Raw genomic sequence first — 16,466 nt, 5'->3', positions numbered from 1 at the left:
AATAGCCGCGCACCGCAAATAGCAGAGTAAAGGTTGTTTGCACGGGCGCCGAAAGCGGCCCTCATGGCTTTCTTGTGCTCGCGCAGGCCGGAGACGCGGGAGACGAGTCCTCCGACAGCGACGGCGAGCAAGAGGAGTCGTCGCACAAGCTCATCCGCAAAGTGTCCACTTCGGGACAGATCCGGGCCAAGGTAGGCGCTTTTGGCGTCTTCGCGGCGGGCGGGAGGAAGCGGAACCCTAACCCGCCGGCTCGGAATGGCTTACGCTCGCTTTTGCCGCCGCCGGAGAAAGCGGCCAAACGCAACGAGCGTGCCCCGTTGTGTCCTTTTCCGGCAGGGGGACCGAGACCGATCCGAGTAAAGCGCGACGCTCGTGCCGCGCGTAGGCCCGGCGGCGTCGGATCGAGCGAGCTCGGTTTTCATTATAGCCGACGCGGGTCCTTGTCCGCGGCCGCTTTGAAGCGTTGACTGTCAATCTCGGAAGCGGAACGCCGCCGCCCGTCGTCGCGGCGACAGGCTCCAGGAAACGGGCGCCGCGTCGGCCGGTATATCTCTTCGGGTCGGTGTGGCTTCAGGAATGAGGCAAAGGCACGCTGAATGTGCTTTTGATGTCGCGGAAATATAAAAACGAAAGTTAAGGGTCAAAGCGCTCTAACCGAGATAGGTTTGAAACGATGTCGCTCAACATTTTAGGATATCTCGGCCTTTAAAATGTAAAAAGGAGTGGTTTTGTTTAAGACCGCCCGAAAAATGGTGTTAAATCCACGCCAATGTCGGTCGGTCCTTTCTCGAGCCGGTTATTTTGTTGACGGCCGCCGCCCTCGGCTGTTTCGCGGGCTCTCGGCGAATGTCGGCCTAAGGCGAGCGCGCCGGCCGCTTGACCTTTGGGGTCCGGTGGAAAGGTTTCGCCCCGGTCGGGGCCAAGCCTGGCGACGAAAGCTTTGGACGCCAGTCGTTTCCTTCTCCTTGCGCGTGTTTTTCTTTGGAAGCGTAGCTGTGTCCCTGTCCTCCACCGATTTGTCGCACGGGCAAACAAGGACGTCCGTCCCTCCGCGTTGACATTAGAGGCGGCGCGCCGGACGGAATCTGCGCCGGTTCCCCTCGCCTCTTGCGCTGGCCCCTCCTTTGGCAAAACCTTAGCCGGCGTTGGTCGCCGCGCTTCGGGGAACGTAAAGGGGTTGTACGTTGGGGTAGGCGCGCTTACGCAGGTAATACCGGAGCTGGGGTCAGGAAATGAAAAGCGGATTGCAGTAAAGCCGTCGCGCGGCATTTCCAAGATCCTTGAGCTCTTTGCAAGGCGTGGCGGAGCTGGCCGCTTGGCGGAAATTGTCCAGCGTTTGGAGAGCTTCTTCTTAGCCGGAGACGCTTTGGCCTGGCGCCGCGCGGGCGTCGACCGCGGGCGTCGACCGCGGGCCGAGCCGGAGGCGGGCCAGAGAAGCGCCGGCGCGCGGGCCCGTGCGATTTGGGCCCTGCCGAAGGAAAGCCGAAAGGAAAAGGCCGGAGCGGAGCGCCTGAGGACATGGGGCGAAGTCGGCGGAAAGCGTGGCGGCGGGCGCCGGCCTGTGCGGCGGCCGGGCCTATGCTCCCCCTCGTCCTTTTCTTGCCCTCCGCGTCCTTGTCTCCACCCTCCGCCGGCGGCGCTACTTCGACCTCAATTGCGCTCTCTACTTTTTGGGTCGCTCGGCTCCCGGAAGACCTGTGCCGGTAGCGGCCCATTAACGAGAAGGCCCAAAAATAGCGGCGGCGACCTATCTCGGCCGCGCGGCGAACCCTAACCCGTGACCTTCGGCCCGATTCCTGCGATTGAGTACGATCGATAAGCGGCACGTGCGCGCGCGCCCGTATCGACCCGTCTCCATCTACTGTTTGTCACCTAATGGAGAATGACAGCGTAACTCTGACACGCGCTTTGTGTTTGTCACATGAGCTGCGGCGCCGACGGCGGGAAGAAAATTCCATCGCGGCTCCTTTGCGGCTGCCCCGCGCGGACGTTTAAAACGCTTACAGAGATCAACAGGCCAGACAAAGGAAAGCAAAAGCGAGGATGAAACAAAAGACCCTGTGAGATGGCGGCCCCGTTGAGTATGGTGAAAAACCCTTGCAAGCCACCTATCTATCTCTGTGCAAAGAAAAGTACGCCGCTGGAATTGTTTCTCAGAAACTCCGCTCCACTTTTCCCCAGACGCATCCTCACCTATTGATGACGTCGGTCCCCGGCTCGCTTGCTCTCTTTGTCCTTCATCCTTCTCTCGCCCGACGTTTACAAGAGCGTGTGTTTTAGCGGTTGTTTTTTTCTCCCGCGTGCAGTCGAGGATCCATGCATCCGTTTTCTAGAGCCGCTTATCCTCGCGGCAGGGGACGCCCCGAACCGGTCGCGGCCAATCGCGGGGCACGCGGAGACGAACGTCCGATCAGATCCGCCCGAAAGGAATTGTTGCATCTGAAATTGTACCGGATCCCCGTGTGTCGGGGTCCAGCAGTCTTTTTTCAGGGGTGCGCACCAGCACGTGTACGGCGATGACTCGTTTCTCGCCGTTAATGGGGGACTAGAATCCCCCCGGGATAAGTAAAACCCGCAGTGCCATCGCTTTTCACGTTTAAAAAAAAAAAAAATGTATATATATAATCTTTTTATGTGAAAAGTCTTCATGCAGTACGCATTATTTAAGACAAATATTACTGCAGCACACATATTTACTTCAATTTCAAATGCTTAAACCTAATACACTGTACAGTAAGTAAACAGTTAGCCTTTTCCTTTGAAGGCCCGCTGAAGTTTTGCTCGGACAAATGCAATCTTTATTCACCAAAGTGTAATAAAGAGAAGCGTTGTGTCGAAACCGTTGTGTCCAAACCATGATTTTTCCATCTTTGAACAGTCTGAACAATTCTCCAGTTTATGAGACAAATTCATTACCGCGGTAGCAAGTGCCATTTTTAGAAAACGGTGAGAACGGCAGGCCGCGAATTGGCCCGGAGCCATCGGTCGCACACCCATGCTAATCACTTCAGGACATTAGGGAGAAGCGGCTGTCGTTTCATTCCCTTTCCTGCGCGCGCCTGTGTGCTTGCGCCGGATTATGCAGCGGCGCACCAGAGCCAGATTTTGTCCGTATGCTCCGACGAGACCACCCCCTTCCCCAACCCCCGCCCGCCCCCCGGTAGCCTCCTGTCAATAGCAGGAGATTATGTGTCCTTTCACGCACAGACCCGGCAGGCAGAATCCCAAAAAGCAATGATAGTGCAAATCGACGGCGGGGGGGGGGGCGGGACTCAAGCGTGTACGTGAGACAAAATAGACGCTCTTGCGTTTCTTTTCCTGTTCAAGTCATGTGCGCTGCGTGTGTTGCTGCGTCTATAAATAAATGCACGGGGGTGCATGAGACAGGATGTGGTCGCCATGGTGCAAAGTCCTCCCACGCCTGCTTTTAACTGCGCCTCCGTGCGAGCGGTCAGAGCGACGCGTGGATGTGTGCGCATGCTAGGCGCCTCCCAAATCGGTGCTTGCTCCCCCCCCCCCTCGCTTTCTCTGCCCCCCGCTGGGCAAAGCGCAAAAGTGCCCCTCCGAAGTCCCCGCATTTGACAATACGCGGCCACTCAACGAAAAGCAAGTCAGCTTTGCGATGGCCGATGCTTCATTACGCAGGGCCACTCTGCAAAGCAAGCACTCCTTAAGCAGTCGGAACATTTTTTTTTTTTTAAATTTGGGCAAAAACCTCCACTGTTGTCAGGTGCGCCCTTTCCTTTCCTTTGAGTTTCTTGGTCCTTTTCCCTTCTCCTCAAGGACGTTCCAATCATTGAACCGCTGCCCGCTTCTTAGATTGGAACGGGTTGACTTTTGGGTCAGAGGAGAGTGCGTTCGCTGTTGGCATCAGGCCCTGTCTGGAGCCGGCGCAACCTTCCTTTTTTCGCTCTTCGTTCATGCAAACGGATGGCTCTGTGAAAGATGGCGCATGCGATCACTTCTGCGGCTTCTCAATCTCCGCCCTTGCTGGTGAATTGAGTGACCGCACGAAAATTTCCCCAGCAAAACAGGACCCGGTCTGTTCGTTGAGGGTGAGCTTTTCTGCCGCAAAGTCAAAGGGCTTCGCATCCTGCCGTAAACTGGACGGTTGATGATGGGAAGTGTGCCGACAGAATGTTTAATTTTATTTTGACTGCGCTCGGAACGGCGCTTTTTTTGTTGTTTTTTGAGGAAAGCGCTGTACGAGAGGCCCGCGCAATGAGTGCGACGCCGGCTTTGATCTACCAAAGTGAATAAACCAGAATGACAAGTGCATGCGCGTGCACAAACACACACACGCACGCATTCACACGCGCACGCAATCGCACGAGAGGGGAGTGGTGTGTGCGTTTGTGCGTGTTCGGATAGTAATAGGACCATTTCCTCGTGGCTATAAATATTCCCAGCGGAACCCGTCTGACCGGCGGTAATAGTAAACACATGCCAACGCTGAAGGGGGGAGGGCCTTCCAGCATACCTGAGGGGGCGTTGCCAGATAACAAGGTGCGAGAGGCAGGAAGCGCTCTACTATTGTTGGAGGAGCCGCTTGCGCGGAACACGAGTTGCGGGCCGGTCAGGGAGCGGCTCTCTGGGTAGAGCCGGGCTCCCGCCGCTTTTCCTTTGCTGTTCTCTCAATGTCATACGCCGTTTAGAAGTCAGTCCGAAAACAAGACAGTCGGCCGAGGTCCGTGCCACGCGTCGCCCGTTGATGCTGGCCCTCTGCCGAGCGGCGGGCTGCTGCGCGGCTCCCGCGCGGTTCCCAGACGAGGGAGGGCGGCTCGGCGACCGCGAGCGTCCGAGAGCGAAGGACGGGGCGGAAGCCCGTCCGGCCCGAAGCCGCTGCGGGAGCCCCTCCGGCCAAGAGGTTAGTGCCACAGCTGAGAGGGGCGCGCCGGGGGCGATCGCTTCGCTCGGTTCTCAGGCGCAGGGGCGAAAGCCAACGGGGGTCCCGAGCGCTCATTTTGGACCCGTCCCGCGTGCTAGAGTCGCGTCGGAACAAAGTCCGAGCGGCCATAAAAGGGAAGGGTGCCTCCGCCTCTCCGTTGAAACTCCTTGGCGACATAGAAAGCCTCGCGTTCTGCGTTGCGCGACAGTACTTTGGACCCGCTCCCCCTCTTCCCCACTTAACCGCCGGCCGTCACCACCATTTACACACGCGAGGGCCAGCGTTGCGAAAAGGAGGTCCAGGAACGGCACGGGAAACCTGACGGCGGACAGACGGCAGCGGCTGTGCCTTTTCCATCTGGAGAAAGCCGGCCGGCCGGCCGGCCCACGCCGACCGCCGTTGGCGCTATTCGAGAGAGTTTGTGGAGTAAGCTGAGAAAGGAGGCACTTACCTACGCCTCGCGTCGGCAAACACATATAAAGAGAACGAGGACGCAAGAGTGCCGCCATCCGCCTTGGTGACTCTGAAAAAAACATCAAATCCGACGGCGCTCGATTGCATGCCGCAATGCGAGTGCGCGCCCGCGCTCCGCCTCGAACCCCGTTAGGTCAGAAAGGAAGCGGCCGAAGCCTCTCCAGGCCCATCGCTCATCCGCCTCGTCTCCACGTGTGTTTGTGCGCGCAGAAAAGCGTAAAAGAGGGACTGCTGTTGAAGCAGACGAGCTCCTTCCAAAGATGGAAGCGCCGATACTTCAAGCTCCGAGGGAGGACGCTCTTCTATGCCAAGGACTGTAAGGTAACCGCGTCTGTTCCCAAAGGCTTCCCTGCTTCCTAAAGGCTGTATGTAACCTTTTACGCCATTCGGTTTCCTTCGGGTTGCTTTTGTGGCACTCGCCTTCAAACCCGATGAACAGCTTTGCACGGGCTTTGAATTGGAGATAGCCACCGAGATATAAAACGATCTCCGTGCCTTTCAGACGGCGGCGTGCGAGTCTGCCGTAGGTCCGGGCTAGAGACGCCCGGTGTTCGGTGCGTGTGATATCCGACCTCTGTCGAGTCCCGTGCAGTAAAACAACCCACTTTACCTATCCGCGTCGAGGCGCGATAAATACTTAGCAGGGATCGAAAGACGTATGCGTGTCAATTACCTGTGACAATTAAGCTTATTCTGAACAAACGAGGAAGGTCTTCCAACCCGCGTTTCATCAATGGAATCTGTACATCGGGGGGTTAATAGGGCAAGGTGAACATCACCTGCAGTCTTGGAGCAATCGCCACTGAGCTTTTGTCTTCCGCTGCTCTTTTGACCTCACAACATAATTAAACGTGAGATCAGATTACTCACCATGTTTGAAGCAAACTTTGAGCATCTGCTGAAGGCCTGCAGAATATGGCCACTGGATGTGCAGGTCATCTGCGCAGAGCATGCGCTTCTAATAGCCTTTCCCCCACCGTGCAGCCGGTCTTGTTTTACCACGAGCGAGCATCGGTGACAAGAGCATCCCTGCATTGCCCCGTGTTTCACTTGACCTTCACTTGTTTGACTTTGACCTCTGTACTTGCAGACCAAGGGGCTTCTGACCTCTGTCTTTGCAAAGCCAGGGGGGTTCTGACCTCTGTACATGCAAACGTAGCGGCGTTCTGATCTCTGTACTTGCAGACCAAGGGGGTTCTGACCTCTGTCCTTGCAAAGCCAGGGGGGTTCTGACCTCTGTACATGCAAACATAGCGGGGTTCTGATGTCTGTACTTGCAGACCAAGGGGGTTCTGACCTCTGTCCTTGTAAAGCCAGGGGGGTTCTGACCTCTGTACATGCAAACGTAGCGGCGTTCTGATCTCTGTACTTGCAGACCAAGGGGGTTCTGACCTCTGTCCTTGCAAAGTCAGGGGGGTTCTGACCTCTGTACATGCAAACGTAGCGGCGTTCTGATCTCTGTACTTGCAGACCAAGGGGTTTCTGACCTCTGTCTTTGCAAAGCCAGGGGGGTTCTGACCTCTGTACATGCAAACGTAGCGGCGTTCTGATCTCTGTACTTGCGAACATAGTGGAATCCTGAGCCCGGTACTTGCGAACATAGTGGCATCCCGCACCCGGTACTTGCAAACAGCCGACTTCCGACCGCTGTGCCTGCAGACAGAGCGGCGTTCTGACATCCGTACTTGCTCATTGTCTCCTTCTGGACTCAAATCCAAATAACAGAAAGCATTCACGTTCACGATTGCTGTCCTTTTTTGTCACCACGTTGTCTTTCCTAGTCCCTTATCTTTGACGAGGTGGATTTGTCAGATGCCAGCGTGGCTGAAACAGGCACCAAAAACGTCAACAACAGCTTCACGGTAACTACAGACACGCCGCGACGGCCGAACTGCTGATGCTGACCGCTGAGGCCGCACCCCTCATCTTTCTCAGGTCATCACTCCCTTTCGCAAATTGGTGCTGTGCGCCGAGAACAGGAAGGAAATGGAAGACTGGATAGGGGCCCTCCGATCTGTTCAGAAGTGGGAAATCTATGAGGTAGGTCTGGTCGCGGTCGCCCTGTTGGTTTTCTCGCCCGGCGTGCGGAGGGACCCATAGCGGCTCCAGCGGGTCTCCTTCTTAATGGCTGGGTTTTGTACAAGCGTACGACGTTTGTCTGCGGGACGGTTTTGGGGAAGGCTCTTTTGCATGCCCGCGCAGCGGCCAAATTAAAGTCCTTCCCCTGGAGCAGATAAAAGTTTGTGATGGCTTCGTCCGCGCGCAGGCCAGCCAGTTTAACGTGGAGCATTTTTCGGGGATGCACAACTGGTACGCTTGCTCGCACGCCCGTCCCACCTTCTGCAACGTCTGCAGGGAAACTCTGCCGGGGGTCACCTCCCACGGACTTTCCTGCGAAGGTACGCGCCAGTTGCTCTCGCGCGCTCCCTTTTCACAGGCGAGTTCACGCACTTGTACTCGCCGCCTTTGCCAAAGTGTGCAAGTTCAAAGCTCACAAGCGATGTGCAGTTCGCGCCACCAACAACTGCAAGTGGACCACGCTGGCCTCCATCGGCAACGACATCGTCGAAGACGAGGACGGGGTGCGTTTTTGCAACGGAGCCGCTACCTTTGACCGTGACGGCGGGTTGACGCGGCGCCGGCGCCTATTCTTCCCAGGTGTCCATGCCCCACCAGTGGCTGGAAGGCAACCTGCCCGTCAGCGCCAAGTGCGTGGTGTGCGACAAGAACTGCGGCAGCGTACGGCGGCTGCAGGATTGGCGCTGCCTCTGGTGCAAGGCCATCGTAAGACGTGCTTGTGGTCGGTCCATCCCTGCTCTTCCCCAGTACCTGCGGGAAACCAAAACCGTCCCCAATAGAATGAGAGAGTGCACCGCGTGGCGCAAACTCCATCCCCCGCTCGTACTGAAGGAGGCGTGCGTTGGCACTACTGAACGAGGCGTGCGTTGGCACTGAGTGGTTTTGTCAGACATGTGAGACTGATCCTCACGCTTGAACGAGCGCTCTCACACGCACACACACAAAGTGCCGTTTATCGAGCTTAGTCAAGTGCAAGCATGGGTTGCATCTGTGTGGGTTGCGCCGGGACATGGCATGAACGCGGCGATCGCTTCCTTCTCTGATGGCTCTGTGTCCACGTCAGGTCCACAGCAGCTGTAGGGACCAAATGGGCAAAGCGTGTCCCCTGGGTCAGTGTCGAGTGTCCATCATCCCTCCCACCGCACTTAACAGCATCGACTCTGACGGTGAGAGGTCTCTGCACACGCGCGGGAAATGTGGCCCTCGGCGCTACTTTCCTTCATATCTCAAATCGCTGCGTGCTAGGCTTCTGGAAGGCCACGTCGGCGTCCTGCTCCAGTCCTCTGCTGGTCCTCGTCAACTCCAAAAGCGGGGACAACCAGGGTGTCAAGTTCCTGCGCAAGTTCAAGCAGCTCCTCAACCCGGCCCAAGTCTTTGACCTGATGAACGGGGGGCCAGAACTCGGGTAGGGTAGGCCCCGCCGCCTGCGCTCCGCCATCCTGGCCAGCAACATCCTTCTCACCTTGTCGCACCTGTCGCGCCCACCAGCCTGCGCCTCTTTCAGAAGTTTGCCACCTTCCGGATCTTGGTATGCGGCGGTGACGGCAGCGTGGGCTGGGTGCTTTCGGAGCTGGACAAACTCAACCTCCACAAGCAGGTGAGGGTCGAGAGGGAGCGAAGGCGTCGGCGTCGGGGATCCCAATTGGTCCCGTCCAAAAAAACATCACCGTCGGCACAATGTGCTTCAACACGATTCAAACGGGCCCGCATGTAGGCGGCCCTGTCGGGAAGCTCTCCGAATGCCAACGTGCGGTCGCGGCGTTTGGCCGGTGGCGTCGTCCCGGTGAGCGAATGTCGGTGGTCTGCCGGCGGCGCAAATTTCCACTCCCGAAACTTAGCTATCGTCGGTGTCGCGTCGACATGGCGGCATATCGGATCTCACAGGCGATTTCGATAAGACGGCGTCCCGTTTCCGCGAATCCCAGCTGAACTGGAACAGTTGCCACGCGGCAATTTACCGGGAATGCCTTGTGAGAGAAGCTACAATGTGTGGAGGATTTGTCAGCAATAAGGACGCATGGGTTGACGCGGCCCTATCCGCCTTTATCTCCGGGCAGTGCCAGCTAGGCGTTCTGCCCCTGGGCACCGGGAACGACCTGGCACGGGTTCTGGGTTGGGGAGGCCTCTGCGATGACGATGCGCAGCTGCTGCAAATCTTGGAGAAGCTGGAGAGGGCCACCACCAAAATGCTGGACCGGTAAGCGCCGCTCGCCCCTTCCGGGGCTCCCCCCGGCAATGCTTTGGGGCGGACCTCAAAAAGCGCATCCCAACAGCATACAAAACCACGCTTTTTTTGACATCATTCCACCAACGGCAATCAGGTGGAACCGCCTAGCTGTCGTTCCTCCCCTGCCTGAACTCCGCGTGTGTGCGTCTACAGGTGGAGCGTGATGACCTACGAGGTTCCCGCCACCACGAAAAGCGCGGCGTCGGCTAAGGAAGGCGACGCCCTCGATTATCCGCCGCAGGTGGGCGCAATCGGTGTTGGTCAGCAGCATTGCCGTCATCCAATTGACGCCTGTGCCCGGGGCTTTTTTCAGGCGCACATCAGTCAGTACGCCGACTCGGTGGCATCCCACCTGGCCAAGATCCTGGATTCGGACAGTCACAGCGATGTCATTTCCTCTGCAAAGTTTGTGACCGACGCGGCAGCCCGCGCCGACGCGAGCCCTGAACCCCCCCCCCCCCCCCCCCCCCCCCCCCCTTGGCAGATTTCTGTGCGGGACGGTCAACGAGTTTGTCGCGGAGGTGGGCAAGGCGTATGAGAGAGCCACGGAGAACAAGGAGGAAGCGGACGCCATGGCAAAGAAGGTGAATGTTTGTCGGAAGCTCAGTGGTGATAAAGTCGGGACCAATGTTCCCCCTGATTTTCAGTGCGTCCGAGCATTTGCACAATTGCGACGACCGCAAGCGTCATCCAGCACCGATACGGGAGAACGACGCCATCTATGATTGCAGGAGCCAAATCACAGCATTTGGAATTGTTATTGCTTTTTATCCGGAAAACATAGTTTCATTGAAATTTCAGTTTTTGTAATGGCCAAGAGCTAGAAAGCTGCGTATTTGTTGGCTGGTTGTTTTGGCTCACTGCCCAATGGACATTTATGTTACTGCCCCTTTATGGCAGGGATAGCGGTGCGTGATACTGGCCCTTTAAGAGCCTCGGGGCATGCATCTCGCTTAGCATTTGCGTCTCTTAACCCCGCACCGTTGTCAGCTAGCTAACCTGCGCGGGGCGTATACGCAGGGAACGTTTCTGTCAATGCGTTTGATCGGACGAATAGCGTAAGCGAAACTTATCGACCTATCGTCGGCCGGACGATTGTCACTCTCTGTCACGATGCAAAACGGTACGGACAACAATACAACGCATCTCTTTCGTCAGATTTGATGAGGTCTAACATTCCACAGGTGTATTTTGCATAGGGTTTTACGTGCAGTCTTATGGTCAGGATTGCTTTGCTCTTCGCTCCCAGTGCGCTTTGCTGAATGAGAAGCTGGATTCCTTGGTCAAAGCCTTAAGTGAGGAAGCTGAAGCTCAGGTAACAGAAGGAGCAACCTCAAGCGCCGCCGCGAGACGCCGAACCTATGTCGTGGTCTTCTATTTTTCCCAGGTTATTCCAGCGGGGTCCCCGGTCGGCCAGGAAGGCAGTGGCGCGGGCTCACCGAAAGATGGAAGCGACGTGCGCTCCGACGGCCAAACTTACCGCTCCAGGGAGCAGCTGATGCTGAGGGCCAACAGCTTGAAGAAGGCCCTGAGGCAAATCATCGAGCAGGCCGAGAAAGGTGAAAGAGGAGCGCCGCTTGTTCTGGGGCGGCCCGGCCCGCTGGGCTCACCCTCTCTTTTTTTGCAGTGGTGGATGAGCAGAACCGACACGCTCAGGTCCACGGGATGTTGACGTCCTCTTCCTTCAAGCGGGGAAACAGCGAGGAGCTGAAGGATGCGGAGATGCGTACATGTAAAGCAAAATCCCTTTGTCTCCCCGGTGATTGGCGGCGCTCAATTTCTCGTACGGCGGCCCACGGGTGACTCACGCTAGACTCCGAAGAGTAGTAGCAAAGACGGAGCGCGAGCGAGAACCGTCCTACACAGTTGTCACGTCGCCCCGTACGCCTCGTAGACGTCGCCTCTGAAAGTAGCCGCGACACATTGCGGGCGAAATGTCACGATCGACTCGATGCGGTCCCCGGCGCCGCTCCTTTGGCTCTTTTCCTTTTCTTTTCTTCTTACTCGAGCTTCCTCCGTCCAGGCGGCGGCGGTTTAAGTCCGTCCGCTCCCGTCGACTCGGAGAAACCGGCACGCCTCCCCACGGTCAACTTCAACGAGGACTCGGTGTAAGCGTTAGTCGGCCCTTGGGGCGCCCGCCGCCACGCCGCGTCGTCCTCACAAAGCTTCCGCGCTCGCTCGCAGACAATGCTGGGAGAAGTGTGTGATGAACAACTACTTTGGGATCGGTCTGGATGCCAAGATCTCGCTCGAGTTCAACAACAAGCGCGACGAGCATCCCAAGAAATGCAGGTGGGCAAGCCGGGAACGGCGGCCGTGACACGCCGGAATCAGAAAAGGAAAAATGAGTCGGAGGGATTTCTCTGCCGCCGTCAACGAAGTAGCCACATCGTTTCGCCGATGGCGCTCGTGGGATGGCTTATTGACGCGAGAAGGTTTCGCCGTCGCGTAAAGGCAACGTCTAAGGGTGGGCCTCGTGTGAAATGTTGTATGGGGTCCCCCATTCACATTCCGAGCGGGAAACTCTGGAAGTGCGCAAGTGTGCGCGCAGTTGTTTTTTGATCTGATCTGTTTCCACAAATCAAGCTCAACTTGTGGTGCAAGAATGAAAAAACAACTCATAAGAGTCCCGGTCCACTTACACAGAAGCTGATAATGAACTGTCGCGTGTGTGTTGATGTCCTGCAGCAGTCGTACGAAGAACATGATGTGGTACGGAGTTCTGGGGACTAAAGAGCTGGTCCAGAAGACCTACAAAAACTTGGAACAGAGAGTTCAGCTCGAGGTTTAGTGCACCTGCTGGCGCGCGCGCTCGCCCACTCACTGACTCACTCGCTCTCTCACTCACTCACTCACTCACTCACTCACTCACTCACAATGATCTTCAAGTCAGACAGAACTCACTAAGAAAGCTTTTTAGGAAACCCCCGATCCTTTCCCTTTTTATCAGAACAACAGACACTGACCCCCAAATTGTGTGCTTTCAGTGCGATGGCGTGGCCGTGCCTCTGCCGATCCTCCAGGGCCTGGCGGTGCTCAACATTCCCAGCTACGCTGGTGGCATCAACTTCTGGGGCGGGACCAAGGAGGACAACGTGAGCACGCGGCGCAGCGCCGCGATCAAAGCGGGCGGCCACCTTTGATGCCGGGTAACCGCTTGGCCTGTGGCTCTCGTTCCAGAACTTTGGAGCTCCGTCCTTTGACGACAAGAAGCTGGAGGTTGTGGCCGTGTTTGGCAGCATGCAGATGGCCGTGTCCAGGGTCATCAACTTGCAACACCACCGGATTGCGCAGGTTCTACACGCATGCGCACGCACGCGGGCAGGGGCCCACCTAGACACACTGGCAGCAAATTATAGTTGAAGCCTTACCGTACGCGGCGTACACCACCTTCCTTGGTTCTCCCTCACTTAGCAGAGCTGCGCCATCAGAAGAGCAGTCTCTATTTATGGTGAGCAGTTGATTTCAGCGCGTCTTCTCAAGACCCAAGGTCTTGTTAAACAACACGGTTCGGGGAGAAGAGAGACACGCATGAACGCGCGCTCGTGTCAGAAGAACGCGCGCTTTAAGACGAGCCTTTTCGTATTTGCACAAACTCTACTTGGGCGACGCTCGCTGATAAGCCTCCGGATCAAGTCCTTGCCAGCAGGTTCCCCACGCCTTTGGTGCCTCTCGCTGACCGAGTCCCTCTGGCTCCCAGTGCCGCCAGGTGAAGATCACCATCCTGGGGGACGAGGGCGTCCCCGTGCAAGTGGACGGTGAGGCCTGGATCCAGCCGCCGGGGATCGTCAAGATTCTCCACAAGAATCGGGCGCAGATGCTGACCAGAGACAGGGTGCGTCAATAGGGGCCACGCCCGAGCTTCGGGGAAAGCTCGCAGGTCGGGAGGATGGACTCTTCCATTCTCCTCAACCTGACCTGTCCTCGGCTAACCCGGGTCGTCTCCGTCCCGCTGGACTCGCGCGGCCTTTTGAAATATCCTCACGGCCTTTCGCGGTTAGGCCTTCGAGAGCACGCTCAAGTCGTGGGAGGACAAATTAAGGATCGACAGCGACCGCGCCAACAGACCCCGCCTCAACTCCCAGCAGTCCATGGAGTACCTGACGGAGGAGGAGTGCGCCCAGGTGCAGCAGCTGGGCATCGCGGCCGACGCGCTCATCAGCAAGTCAGTGACTCGCCCCCTCGGGAGGCTCTTTTTTTTCCGCGCGGGCCGGCGGGCACCCACCTTCATCTCTTCCCCAGGATCCGCGAGACGGCCGAGGCACACAAGCTAGTGGAGCAGGAGCTGGCGCACGCCGTCAACGCCAGCGCCGCCGTGCTGACCGAAGCCAAGCTGTCCAACCTCGAGGTAGGCGTGTCTGTCAGGCGGGCGAGGGGGGACGATTCCGGACGGCCCGTTGGACCGACGCCACGCACTTCTGCACAAGCGTTGTGCGGGGATGCGTCAAAGCGCTCCCGTCCGGCGGCGCGTCAAAAGCGACGGCGGCAGACGGCGGTCTTGGTGTCGTAGCTCGCGGTGCCCTAGTTCCAGGCGCGGGAGCATTTGCAGGAGATGCAAATGTTTCACCTGGTTTCTCTCCAGGTCACGCTGCGTCGGTTTGTGAGAGCTCGCGGGCGCTCACGATCGTCGTTGATGTTTTCAGTGTCTGAGTCGCAGCACGGCCGTGGAAATCGTCAACAGCAGCAAAGTTCTGCAGGCCGAGACCGCCATGCTTCTGGACGGACGACATCTGGTAACTCTTCGGCCGCCGCCGCCTCTGTCTATCGGCGCCGTGACACGCGCATCGCTCCTCCCTCCTCAGTCCGAGTGCCCCGAGGAGGCGGACCTCCGCCTGACACTGAGCAGCTTGAGCGCCGAGCTCCTCAAGCTGGTCGACATTCACTGGATCTGTCCGCTGATGCACTGCGCTGAAGGGGTGAGGGCCGGAGCGCCTCGGGGCGCAAGCGCACATTCCAATGACGCGCGCGCTGGCGTGTGCATCCAGGAGTCGGTGCGTCCCGGCGGCAAAAGCAGCGTGAAGCTGAAGATCATGCCCAAGGCCAAGAGGGACAAGGAGAAGCTCCACAAGCAGAAGTCCAACAGCTCGCTCTCAGGTCACCTCCAATCACCCGAGCTCGAAGCCCATTCGTCGTCAGCCCGAGCTAACTGAGTCGCGTTCCGACTTAGCTTTACGCGTGTATCCCGGTGAGCCGCGACGCGTCGCTATCGCCGCTCCGGCCTGGCGTCGCCTCTTTCAGACCGGCTTCCTGGCACCCCCGGTCCGACCGGGGTTCGCCAAAAGGCCTTTGCGCTCAGAATGCGAGCGCTCGCTAATTAAACCCGTAGCGCGAAGGTTTTGGGAAAAGCAGACGCGCGGCGTGGCGGGACAGATCGCGCTACATCCGGAGCGTGTACGGGCCGCGGAGTTTCATTTCTTTGCTCGCGGCGGCTGTGCTTCAGGAACCTGGTGCGCCACTCCTGAAACCGAGTCTTCGGGCAACTGAGCCTCTCGTCCGGCCTCTCACCTGGACCGCCGCGGCTGGCGAGACGCCTTCCTCCCTCCCTCCCGCCCGCCGGCCTCACTGCGAGCCCCCCCTCCTGTTTGTTTCGGAAAGGCTCCGCTAGCCCGTGCCAAGGAAGGCGGACGCAATCGCCTGCGGCGTTTTGTTGGAAAGGCGCCGTGTATATACGTATCCCGCGCGCGGCCACCTCTGCCGGGGCCGCCACGCGCCGGCTCGAGAACGGAACGGAGACTTTCGGGGACGCCTCGCCGCAACCTTCCATGAAGACCCGAGCCGAGCCCGCGCAGAACAATCTTCCTACACGCCGGGGCCGGGGTAGGGGGTCGGGAAACATCCTGAATGTGTTGTGCGTGTTGAGCTGTGAATATTACTACTGATAATTATGCTAATGTGAATATTGTGCACTTGCGGGGTTCTCGAGCGGTATACTTGTGCTTGTAGTGGTCCGAAGCCGTCCCGGAGAGCAGACTCTCCAACCGCCGATCGTGGATGTAACGCGTCAACGCGAGCCTTTGCTTTGCCAGCGGTTCCCCAGTCGTGTGGCTTCGCCGCCTTCCGGCGCGTGTCCAACGAAGCCCGAGCGTGTGGAAAAGGAAGCCCGGGAACGCGTGGCTTTCCACTTGCGCCGGGGTTCGGTCTTTTTGCCTTTTTGGGGGGGGGGGTCGCGCGGCATTCATTTTTGAGTTTACGCTGTCTTGCCATGCACTTTACATACCACGGTACTTGATGAGGCGAATCTGCAAACGCACGTGTTTACGCGTGTGCGTCACGTTAGGCGCAGCGAGCGAAGAAATAGTCTCGACGAACTTAGCTGCCTGCCGCGCACGCATGCCCGCCGAGGATCCGTGTGCTTCCTGCTCCTGCGTGCGACATGTAACCGCGGTGCGCGCGTCAACCTTGAAGTTTGAAGCCAAAGCTTAAGTCGACTCACGAACAGCCGAACGATTGATTAGGATGTTTGTGTTCAACGCCCTAACAACTCAACTCGATTCCAACATGATTGTAACGTGCTTGTTGCTCTTAAAATGAAAGCCGATGCATATTTAATTTTATAAGGCATTGTTTCACTGTAACTTAACGGGGATGACAGCTATCGCAATGCCGTGTGTGCTGTGTGCGTGCGCGCGCGTGGCCGCATGAGCGTGCGTTTGCCACTTTTTTCGTGTGTCGCGCTGCGCGAGGGCGAGCGAGCCGCAGCTTCGGACACGATCGTGACTTGAGAGCGTGCGACGAATGGGTGCGTCTGCTGCCGCTTGCAATACGTCTGACTGAAAAATAAATGTGATTCAATCGTCA

The 16,466-nt window shown here is 57.7% G+C and overlaps 1 protein-coding gene across 8 annotated transcripts in view; it reads left to right on the top strand.

Moving 5' to 3' along the window:
- Window positions 1-16,466, top strand: part of LOC148428446 (diacylglycerol kinase delta) — a 19,089-nt gene extending 2,623 nt beyond the window's left edge. For 3 of the 8 annotated variants that reach the window (XM_088413487.1, XM_088413480.1, XM_088413471.1), the window contains exons 5-31: window positions 87-191; window positions 5,573-5,683; window positions 7,144-7,224; window positions 7,298-7,402; window positions 7,629-7,761; window positions 7,838-7,944; window positions 8,021-8,146; window positions 8,505-8,607; window positions 8,687-8,846; window positions 8,930-9,038; window positions 9,499-9,638; window positions 9,822-10,073; window positions 10,153-10,252; window positions 10,918-11,227; window positions 11,296-11,400; window positions 11,692-11,776; window positions 11,853-11,960; window positions 12,357-12,453; window positions 12,656-12,763; window positions 12,849-12,962; window positions 13,369-13,503; window positions 13,670-13,833; window positions 13,911-14,016; window positions 14,312-14,401; window positions 14,471-14,584; window positions 14,654-14,762; window positions 15,109-16,466. In XM_088413487.1, the coding sequence (XP_088269613.1) occupies window positions 87-191; window positions 5,573-5,683; window positions 7,144-7,224; window positions 7,298-7,402; window positions 7,629-7,761; window positions 7,838-7,944; window positions 8,021-8,146; window positions 8,505-8,607; window positions 8,687-8,846; window positions 8,930-9,038; window positions 9,499-9,638; window positions 9,822-10,073; window positions 10,153-10,252; window positions 10,918-11,227; window positions 11,296-11,400; window positions 11,692-11,776; window positions 11,853-11,960; window positions 12,357-12,453; window positions 12,656-12,763; window positions 12,849-12,962; window positions 13,369-13,503; window positions 13,670-13,833; window positions 13,911-14,016; window positions 14,312-14,401; window positions 14,471-14,584; window positions 14,654-14,762; window positions 15,109-15,152 (3,321 nt within the window). In that variant the 3' untranslated portion in view covers window positions 15,153-16,466. Of the gene's footprint in view, window positions 1-86; window positions 4,868-5,572; window positions 5,684-7,143; window positions 7,225-7,297; window positions 7,403-7,628; window positions 7,762-7,837; window positions 7,945-8,020; window positions 8,147-8,504; window positions 8,608-8,686; window positions 8,847-8,929; window positions 9,039-9,498; window positions 9,639-9,821; window positions 10,074-10,152; window positions 10,253-10,917; window positions 11,228-11,295; window positions 11,401-11,691; window positions 11,777-11,852; window positions 11,961-12,356; window positions 12,454-12,655; window positions 12,764-12,848; window positions 12,963-13,368; window positions 13,504-13,669; window positions 13,834-13,910; window positions 14,017-14,311; window positions 14,402-14,470; window positions 14,585-14,653; window positions 14,763-15,108 lie in introns of those variants that run through there. The other 5 variants (XM_088413521.1, XM_088413513.1, XM_088413496.1 and 2 more) reach the window with 5 other exon arrangements.

The sequence above is a fragment of the Hippichthys cyanospilos genome, chromosome 1 (genome assembly GCF_059441005.1).
Source record: "Hippichthys cyanospilos isolate Australia breed blue-spotted pipefish chromosome 1, RoL_Hcya_1.0, whole genome shotgun sequence".
In the NCBI taxonomy this organism is placed as follows: domain Eukaryota; kingdom Metazoa; phylum Chordata; class Actinopteri; order Syngnathiformes; family Syngnathidae; genus Hippichthys; species Hippichthys cyanospilos.
The sequence above is the reverse complement of the archived record's forward strand: the minus strand, read 5'-3'. Positions and strand labels throughout refer to the sequence as shown.